Raw genomic sequence first — 10,992 nt, 5'->3', positions numbered from 1 at the left:
TGTTTCCTGATCCTGGGAGAGTAGACTACAATGCCGGCTGTTCTGACTCACAGACTGTAAGTAAGTTTTTTATATTTAAAGAATTTGCCACTGACGATTCAAACGTGAGTTTTGGGCAGTGTAGAGTAGAGCTTGTTGTTTGTCATTTCTCCGATCACAAATGCAGACATGGTTTTATGTTTACGCGGCGCGATGCAATGCAACGTGTAAAAAGACAGTATAAGTCATTATAATCAGTAATTATGTCCCCACTGGATGCAACAAATGCCTCATTTATAATGGGTTTTATTGGTTTTGTCTCGTCGTGCTGGGACACGGCATCACATTATGGTAAGGGGCGTAACATTTCCGTCACACGCTTGAGGTATTCGGCCAATCACAACACACTGGATAGCTGGCCAATCAGAGCACACCTAGCTTTTCAGACCGATGAGCTTTGTAAAGATCGATGCGTTTCAGAAAGGCGGGGCATAGAGGAGAAACAATAATGTACAGTATGTGGAAAATAATGTGTTTTTTGAACCTTAAACCGCATAAACATTTCATTACACCAAATACACAACATAATGTTCTTTTTTAGCAACGTCATATGACCCCTTTAATTAAACTGCACCCTAATGCAGGCCTAAAGACGTTCAACATAACATCTAAATCATGTGATCTGTTGAATTCCTCTTCCTGTCATTCCAATGAAACATCCCGTGTGAACTGCACGTTCTTACGCTGTGAATTGTGCCCGATGCTGTCAGGTGGATGAGCCCACACCCCTGACCCTGCTGGAGGAGGTCACGACGGTGGAGAGCCGGCAGATCGTGGCCATGACGCTGGTCAAGATCTATCTGGGTCAGGGTCTGGTCGTGCCGTTCCTGGACTACCTCAACACCAGAGAGGTCCACAACACCAGTACGTGAGCGTGTGATATGTGCGTTTTCTGTGTGTAGGCGACGTGACGACTTCAGTCCAGCTATATTTACCCACAGAAGTCATCTGAACTTCTCCTCTCTCATTAATGATGTTTTGTGCTGTGCGAGCGCGTGGGCTGTTCACACTCGGCTGGGGTTTTATGTTGCGTTTGTGATGACAAACAGAGTGCCTGCGTTTCCATAGCAACTCCGCAGGAAGCAGCTTCAAAAGGAAACGGAACGATCATAAGATTGGAATGTTCGTCAGCGAGCGACAAAACCGACTTGATTTCAATAGATATAATAAATAATACATTTAATTACTAATTTTGAGTAGTGTTTGTTAAGGCAAGACACCACAGGTGAATAAGGTCCAATTATACTAATAGAGAACCACCATCCTTTCCCTACTTGAGTAATTACAGTACATTAAGACAAACACAAGTTTTCTGAAATGTAGGCAAATTAGGCACTGATGCGCTAATTTGCATACATTTCCAGAACAGAAATCTAAACATCGGATACATCCAACGTCTAATTATTGATTTATTTTGTTGATGTATCAGAATTAAAGGGGAGGGGATTTTGTATTTCTCTTTTTATCTCTCCATAAATCAGAATATACTGTCAACAGATAGAAAAACATACATTTTCATTTTTACTAACTTTTTAATGCAATAAAAGCATCTGCTAAATGCATAAGTGTAAATGTAAAAATACTGTAGTACTGGGAAAACATCACATTTTATTCAGAACATGCAAAAAAATGTAGTTATAGATAATAAATAATGAAAATTACAGTATAATTTTGATACAGATTAATTTTACAGATTTATGTATGTTTAAGGCTGCATGATTTAGGGAAAACATTTAAATTGTGAGCTTTTTGAGGGAAAAAAAATGTGATTGTGACTTAAAATATGATAAAAAAAAAAATTAAACCAATCCAGTTATAAATAATAGAAAATATTAAAATTACTAAATTAAGACTCCTTGGAATGTGTTTTGATAATAATAGTAAAAAACAATAATAAATTAAAACAAAGTAATAATAATAATAATTATTATTATTTATATAATGATAATTTATAAATAAATTGCTATTTTATAAATAGTTATTATTATTATTATTATTATTAAATAAAAATATTGAAATTACTAAATAAAAATAAAAATAAAAACTACTATTGGACTAGGGCTGCACAATTTTGTTATTATATCAATATGGCTATAAAATAATAATATTATTGCATTAATATTATTGTTAGTATTAGTATTATTACTAAATAAAAATATAAACATTTCTAAATAAAAAAAATATTTTATTTTTTTTACTATTATATAATATTGCATTGTTTAAAAAATAATGAGCATTTAGGAAAAATATTGTCATAATAATATAATATAATTTTATTTTACATCATAACTGTAAATTTACAATGCTAATATTTATGCCAGTCTTACTTTCGTCATTTTTCAAACATTAAACCATCAAACAAAAATACTTAATTAAATCTCAGCCTCAGCCTTTAATTAATTAACTGGTTTTATTACGATTCATCGTGCAGCCTTGGTTACCTGTACTTACTTTTTCCTATGGATGACACTCGTAGTAAAATATATGCACAGATGATCATTTCTGGTCGGGGTTTGTTCTGATGGACTCTGGAGGAAGAACCACGTGGACTTGTTTTCTGTTTCTCCCCAACAGCAGATCCAAACACACTCTTCCGGTCCAACTCACTGGCCTCCAAAGCCATGGAGCAGTTCATGAAGGTGTGTGTGCACCTTCCTCTGAAATATAAGCTTGTGTTTTTAACGTGTGACTGTAGTCCGAAGGTCCGTGTGTTTCTCAGGCCGTCGGGATGCTGTATCTACACGAGGTTCTGAAGCCCATTATCAACCGCATCTTTGAGGAAAGGAAATACGTCGAGTTGGATCCCTGCAAGATAGACCTCAGCCGCTCCAGGTGTGTAGAAACACACACACACACACACACACACACACAGCATGGTAGTTCATTCATGCAGTATATCATCAGATGAAACAGCCATGATCTGGAAAAATAACTGTGTTGCCAGGCAACAGCAGTGAACTCTCCAAACTTTGGCTTTTAGATCTATGTATAGCATGAGAAATGCCACTGAGCGCCAAACGTCTCCAGGTTTTATATTTGAAAAATATGATATACACCGCCTTTCAGAAGTGTGGGGTCGGTATGATATTTGAATGTTTTTGATAGTCTCTTCTGCGCACAAGGCTGCATTTATTTGATATTTGAAATACTGTAAAAAAAAAAAAAGTGTAATATGATTAGAATTTAAAATAAAACTTATATTTAAATACATGTAAAATATTAAAAAAATATTACTAACATTTAAAAAAAAAAAACGGTAAAATAAAAAAAAAATATTTTATTTTTTTTACTATTATATAATATTGCATTGTTTAAAAAATAATGAGCATTTAGGAAAAATATTGTCATAATAATATAATATAATTTTATTTTACATCATAACTGTAAATTTACAATGCTAATATTTATGCCAGTCTTACTTTCGTCATTTTTCAAACATTAAACCATCAAACAAAAATACTTAATTAAATCTCAGCCTCAGCCTTTAATTAATTAACTGGTTTTATTACGATTCATCGTGCAGCCTTGGTTACCTGTACTTACTTTTTCCTATGGATGACACTCGTAGTAAAATATATGCACAGATGATCATTTCTGGTCGGGGTTTGTTCTGATGGACTCTGGAGGAAGAACCACGTGGACTTGTTTTCTGTTTCTCCCCAACAGCAGATCCAAACACACTCTTCCGGTCCAACTCACTGGCCTCCAAAGCCATGGAGCAGTTCATGAAGGTGTGTGTGCACCTTCCTCTGAAATATAAGCTTGTGTTTTTAACGTGTGACTGTAGTCCGAAGGTCCGTGTGTTTCTCAGGCCGTCGGGATGCTGTATCTACACGAGGTTCTGAAGCCCATTATCAACCGCATCTTTGAGGAAAGGAAATACGTCGAGTTGGATCCCTGCAAGATAGACCTCAGCCGCTCCAGGTGTGTAGAAACACACACACACACACACACACACACACACACACACACACATCATGCAGTATATCATCAGATGAAACAGCCATGATCTGGAAAAATAACTGTGTTGCCAGGCAACAGCAGTGAACTCTCCAAACTTTGGCTTTTACATCTATGTATAGCATGAGAAATGCCACTGAGCGCCAAACGTCTCCAGGTTTTATATTTGAAAAATATGAGAAAGGAAATACGTCGAGTTGGATCCCTGCAAGATAGACCTCAGCCGCTCCAGGTGTGTAGAAACACACACACACACACACACACACACACACACACACACACAGCATGGTAGTTCATTCATGCAGTATATCATCAGATGAAACAGCCATGATCTGGAAAAATAACTGTGTTGCCAGGCAACAGCAGTGAACTCTCCAAACTTTGGCTTTTACATCTATGTATAGCATGAGAAATGCCACTGAGCGCCAAACGTCTCCAGGTTTTATATTTGAAAAATATGATATACACCGCCTTTCAGAAGTGTGGGGTCGGTATGATATTTGAATGTTTTTGATAGTCTCTTCTGCTCACAAGGCTGCATTTATTTGATATTTGAAATACTGTAAAAAAAAAAAAGTGTAATATGATTAGAATTTAAAATAAAACTTATATTTAAATACATGTAAAATATTTAAAAAATATTACTAACATTTAAAAAAAAAAACGGTAAAATATTGATAAAAATAGTATGGGATAGAATCTAAATATTCTAAATATTTGTTTATTCCTTAAATGTACAACTTTTTTATGTATACACCACCGTTCAAAAGTATCGGGTTGGCAAGATTTTTAAAATGTTTTATAAGAAGTCTCTTCTGGCTCATGCATGTAATTGATTAAAAATACAGTAAAAACAGGAAAATTGTGACATATTTTTACAATTTAAAATAGCTGTTTTCTATGTGAATGTATAGTAAAATGTAATTTATTTCTGTGATGCGCAGCTGTATTTTCAGCATCATTACTCCAGTCTTCAGTGTCACATGATCTTCAGAAATCAGTATAATATGCTGCTCGAGAAACATTTCTGATTATTATCAATGCTCAAAACAGTTGTGTGTGCTGCACAATATTTTTGTGGAAACTGATACATTGTATTTTCAGGATTCACAGATGAACAGAAAGTTCAAAAGAACAGCATTTATTTGAAATAGAAATCTTTTGTAACATTATCACTGTCACTTTTGATCAATTTAATGCATCCTTGATTAATAAAATTATTAATTATCTGAAACCAATGATAACAATAACCTCAATTCACGTAATTGCGTAGTAGTTTCTATGAATTGAAGTGCAGAAAAGCAAAGAAATGCATGTAAAATGCGTGTAGGTTCTGCAGTCAGAATCTCCTGTCTGAAAGCAACGCAGAACACACAGATGTGAGCAAGAATATCGTGTTCGCTTGCTAAAAAATGTCTCAAAGAGGCGGGGTATTCACTAAGAATGAGATGAGATTCACTGAAGGAATTATCAAATCAAGAAACGACTCAAACATGCCAACAAAATGAGCACTGATCGCAATTTGCACGGCGCAGTTGTTCCTATTTATAAGAAAATGAGCGAGAGGGACCATTTAGATGCACGCTTAAAAAAGCACAAAAAAGTCTTTTAAATAAACCTCCTTACTGTCTGCTTTCAGAGGTGTTAACAGCACTGGAGTTTTATTATTATGAGCCTCATTTGCATAGAAAGAAAGAAAAAATCACAATGACTTGCTCACTGATGCAGCCGGGTAATATCTGCGCATCTGAAACCACGCTCTCTCTCCAGACGAATCTCGTTTAAAGGCTCGGCGTCGGAGGCCGAGGTCAGGGAGAGCAGCGTGGGGCTCCTGCAGACGTATCTGAGCAGCATCATGGAGGCCATCGTCAGCTCTGTCTCCCAGTGTCCTCCTGTGATGAGAGTCGTCTTCAAACAGCTCCATAAACGTGTGGAGGAACAGTTTCCAGAAGCCGAGAACGAGGTGAGGATCTGATCAGACCCTCACAGTGATGATGATGATGATGGTGTGGTTTTCCTCACGGTTTGTGTCTCGTAGGATGTGAAGTATTTGGCCATCAGCGGCTTTTTCTTCCTGCGTCTGTTTGCTCCTGCGATTCTGACGCCCAAACTCTTCCAGCTGAGAGACCACCACGCCGACACCAGGACCAGCAGAACGCTGCTGCTGCTCGCTAAGGTACTTTCACATCTCAAATTCAGCTTTATATTAATAAAATGTGCAATTGTCCATTAAATGCTCTCTTTAATGAAATTGCACTCCCAGTAAATTATAAAAAACACCTTGCACCGATCTAACACTACCTTGAAATGCACCTGGGAAGCTCCTACTTTCGAGTTGGGCATTCATTACTATGACATGTCATGCATTCATGTTGGAAAAATCTTATTTTTAATTTTCTATATTGCTTATTTTACATTTAATATTTTATTTCATTTTAATTTTAATTATTTACGCATGCATTCATGTTGGAAAAATCTTAGTTTTAATTTTCTATATTGCTTATTTTACATTTAATATTTTATTTCATTTTAATTTTAATTATTTATGCACGCATGCATGTTGGAAAAATCATATTTTCTATATTGCTTATTTTACATGTAATATTTTATTTCATTTGAATTTTAATCATTTATGCATGCATTCATGTTGGAAAAATATTTTTTTTTACTATTTTCTATATTGCTTATTTTACATTTAATATTTTATTTCATTTTAATTTGAATCATTTATGCATGCATTCATGTTGGAAATACAATTTTTATTATATTCTATATTGTATATTTTATTTTTATATCATTTTTACTTCAATCATTTATGTACTGTAATCATTTATATATTGTATATTTTACTTTTATTTTTATATAATTTTCATTTCAATCATTTATGCATGCATTCATGTTTGAGAAATCATAATTTTTATCATTATATCATTTTCAAAAAAAAATTTCATTTTCTAACATGTCCTGTTTCAATAGAAAATGCATAAACTCAGGAAATAAACATGCATTTATCAGTGCATTTTATGGGATGTTTTAATGAATCAATTTAGGAATTAATATTGTCGTAGTTTGCATTTAAAATATAGGACGGTCATTGAATTTGAAATGCGAAACATGCAGGCAAAACTTCAAATGCACTTAAAAAATACACAAGCGCAAAACTGTCGCTGCGGCCATAAAATGAACTTCACAGAATAAGGGTCTGGACACGATCAACTCTGAAGCACTTGGATCTTCAAGCAGGCATTTCACTAGTTAATCAATGGCACCATGTCCTGTTTCAATAGAAAATGCATAAACTCAGGAAATAAACATGCATTTATCAGTGCATTTTATGGGATGTTTTAATGAATCAATTTAGGAATTAATATTGTCGTAGTTTGCATTTAAAATATAGGACGGTCATTGAATTTGAAATGCGAAACATGCAGGCAAAACTTCAAATGCACTTAAAAAATACACAAGCGCAACTGATTGAATGCTGTCGCTGCGGCCATAAAATGAACTTCACAGAATAAGGGTCTGGACACGATCAACTCTGAAGCACTTGGATCTTCAAGCAGGCATTTCACTAGTTTAATCAATGGCAAATTTGCAGTGTAAACGGGTTAATGACATGCTGTCCGGCCTTCACTCACCCACTCACACCTGCAGAGCCGTGAGCGTCTCTCCGTCTCTCTCAGGCTCTTCAGAGCGTGGGGAACCTGGGCCTTCAGCTGGGTCATGGGAAGGAGCAGTGGATGACCCCTCTGCATCCCATCATCCTTTGCAGCGTGGCGTCCGTCAAAGATTTCCTGGACAAACTCATAGACATCGATCACAGCAACGGTGAGTCGCCATGACGACTGGCCACAAATATCACAGCAACTTATTACCATGATGACAGACTGAGACAGACAATTAATTATAAAGACTATTTACTAAAAATACTTCTCATCAAAAACTGAACCAGGGTTATTATGCTGAACTAAAACCATAAACGCATATTCACAACATGAAATACAATCAAATCTAAAACAAAACGTTTTAAAAATGATCTTATTTCAGCTAGTTGCCAAGGCAACATTTCTCATTTTCATTTAGTTTCATTTAGTTGAAGTACTAAAATAAATAAAATAAAAGTATAACTTTATAAAAAACTACATTTCATATTTACAAAAAAAGATAAAATGATAAAAACACTCTATATTTTTTATTTATTTTTAGATCATTTTCATTTCAGTAATTTATGCATGCACTTATGTTGGAAAAATAATCTTTAAAACCTAAACCACATGAATTTTAGATATTAATGTTTACTGGAATAATCGAGTTTCTTGTTGTCTCTCTGCATTTTTATTATATTCTCTATTGTTTATTTTACATGTATCTTTATATATATTTTTTAATTTCAATCATTTATGTGTGCATTCATTTAGGAAAAATCATAATTAAAACCTAAAACACATGGAATTTAGATATGAATGATTATTGTAATCTAGTTTCTCGTTGTCTTTCTGCGCATTTTTATTCTATTCTATATTTTTTATTTTACATTTATTTCTATATATTTTTCATTTCAATAAATGCATTCATGTTGGGAAAAATTTTAGTGTTTTATATTCAATATTGTTTATTTTATATTTATTTTAATGTAATTTTCATTTCAATCATTTATGCATGCGGTCATGTTGGAAAAATATTTTATTTTTGTTTTTATATAATATTCATTTCTGTCATTTATGCACGCATTCCTGTTGGAAAAAAATCCTAATTAAAACCTAAAGCAAATGTATTTTAGATATGAATGCGTTTCTGGTTTTATCTCTCTGTACAGTGTCTGAAGCTCCGCAGCGCGCCGTGTTTTTGCCGTCGGTCATCGTGAAGGAAGGTTTCCTGCAGAAACACAAAGCCGAAGGACCTCAGCTGCTCAAACGCTTCGCTTTTAAGAAACGATATTTCTGGCTGAGCTCAGAGACGCTGTCGTACGCCAAGAGCCCCGACTGGCAGGTCCAACACGCTTTCCTTTCTTCTCTGTGTGTGTGTTTTATGAATGGAGTGTCATTAGCTGTAGGTTCATTATCATCTCTTGGCTTCTGATGTTGGGAAAGTGCTGAGGTGAGACGTGTGTGCGTGTGCGTGTGTGTATGTGTGTGTGTGTGTGTGTGTGTGTGTGTGTTTTGCAGGTTCGCTCCTCTATTCCCATAGCGCGTGTGTGTGCGGTGGAGCGCGTGGATGAAAACGCCTTTCAGCTCCAGAACGTCATGCAGGTCATTACACAGGACACGGACGGACAACTACACACCACATACCTGCAGTGCAAGGTGACACGGAACACACACAAACACACACACACACACACACACACACATACACACACGCACACAGACACGCACACACACGTTTGTTTTTGTGAATTGTGAGGACATTCCATAGGCATAATGGTTTTTATACTGTACAGACCGTATATTCTATTGCCCTACACCAACCCTACCCCTAAACCTACCCCTCACAGGAGACTTTGTGCATTTTTACTTTCTCAAAAAAACTCACTCTGTATGATTTATAAGCGTTTTGAAAAATGGGGACATGGGGTAATGTCCTCATAAGTCACCTTCTCCTTGTAATACCTATCATACCCATGTCATTATACAAATGTGTGTCCTCATATGTCACAAAAACACACACACACACACAAAACTCTGCATAGCTATCTTTGTGAGGACATTCATGCAATCTCTAGCGCCTTACCCTAAACCTACCCTTTGCCCAATTATAACCTGACCCCTAAAACCAAGTCTTGACCCTCAAACAGGCCTTTAAAGGGCTCTCAGAAAGTGAGGACCAGCCAAAATGTCCTCACACACACACACACACACACAAACTATCCCTTTAAGGGATTTGTATCTGTGTATACTTTCTGTCTTTCTTTTTTCTGTGTGTGGTTTTTATAACTGTACTGCCTTAATGATTTGATGTTTTGTACTGTTTAATAAAAAAAAATCAGAAAAAAAGATTTGCGATGCATGCTCCGAAGTCCGGATCTGAATCAAATGATTCGCGATACGTGATCCGATTGGAGAGCTTCGAATCATTTTGCGACGCAATGGTTTATACTCTAACCTCTCAGCTGATATCAAATGCATGACCTATTTCAGATGCGGCCGAAATTATAATAACAGTAATTCCGTTTTGATCAAACAGTATTAAATTGTTTGATCAAAACTATTGCTAGGGACAATTTAGTATTGGTATGCCTAGCGTCCCTGCTAAATTATATGCTCTTATTATGATATAAATATGAGACAAAACCTCCTACAGAGGCATTTGTTTGTCCCTGCATCATGTTTGTCAACAGTCAACTGTATGAAATGTAAGAATAATAATAATATATATATATATATACTGTATATATATACACACACATCACATATATTAGTCATGATTATCTAATGACAAAGAAAAACTGTTCACGTTCAGCAAGTATATGCATTGACATGAGATTTAATAAAGGTGGAGAGATTGTATATATTTCTTCTAAAAATGTCTCTTTTGCTCAACAAGGCTTCATTTATTTGATCAAAAAAATGAATAAATGTGAAATATTATTATAATTTATAAGAGCTGTTTTCTCTGTGAATCTCTGTTAAACTGTAATGTATTTCTGTGATGCGCAGCTGTATTTTCAGCATCATTCCTCCAGTCTTCAGTGTCACATGATCTTCAGAAATCAGTATAATATGCTGATTTGCTGCTCGAGAAACATTTCTGATTATTATCAATGTTGAAAACAGTCGTGCTGCACAATATTTTTGTGGAAACTGTGATGCATTTTATTTTTCAGGATTCACAGATGAACAGAAAGTTCAAAAGAACAGCATTTATCTGAAATAGAAATCTTCTGTAACATTATAAATGTCTTTACTGTCACTTCTGATCAATTTAATGCATCCTTGATGAATGCAAGTATTAATCTCTTTAACAAAAATCTTACTGACCCCAAACTGCATCCTT

The 10,992-nt window shown here is 35.2% G+C and overlaps 1 protein-coding gene across 1 annotated transcript in view; it reads left to right on the top strand.

Annotated features, from left to right (window-relative positions):
* Positions 1 to 10,992, top strand: part of LOC107568095 (rasGAP-activating-like protein 1) — a 40,878-nt gene that overhangs the window by 29,240 nt on the left and 646 nt on the right. Inside the window, exons 9-20 of the mRNA XM_016253934.1 lie at positions 750 to 903; positions 2,614 to 2,678; positions 2,759 to 2,871; positions 3,563 to 3,642; positions 3,706 to 3,770; positions 3,851 to 3,963; positions 4,184 to 4,231; positions 5,770 to 5,962; positions 6,038 to 6,175; positions 7,683 to 7,827; positions 8,816 to 8,988; positions 9,165 to 9,302. Coding sequence (XP_016109420.1) covers positions 750 to 903; positions 2,614 to 2,678; positions 2,759 to 2,871; positions 3,563 to 3,642; positions 3,706 to 3,770; positions 3,851 to 3,963; positions 4,184 to 4,231; positions 5,770 to 5,962; positions 6,038 to 6,175; positions 7,683 to 7,827; positions 8,816 to 8,988; positions 9,165 to 9,302 — 1,425 coding nt within the window. The remainder of the gene's footprint in view (positions 1 to 749; positions 904 to 2,613; positions 2,679 to 2,758; positions 2,872 to 3,562; positions 3,643 to 3,705; positions 3,771 to 3,850; positions 3,964 to 4,183; positions 4,232 to 5,769; positions 5,963 to 6,037; positions 6,176 to 7,682; positions 7,828 to 8,815; positions 8,989 to 9,164; positions 9,303 to 10,992) is intronic.

This window comes from Sinocyclocheilus grahami, unplaced genomic scaffold, assembly GCF_001515645.1.
Source record: "Sinocyclocheilus grahami isolate Dianchi unplaced genomic scaffold, SAMN03320097.WGS_v1.1 scaffold1213.1, whole genome shotgun sequence".
Classification (NCBI taxonomy): domain Eukaryota; kingdom Metazoa; phylum Chordata; class Actinopteri; order Cypriniformes; family Cyprinidae; genus Sinocyclocheilus; species Sinocyclocheilus grahami.
This window is presented reverse-complemented; position numbering and strand designations above follow the sequence as displayed.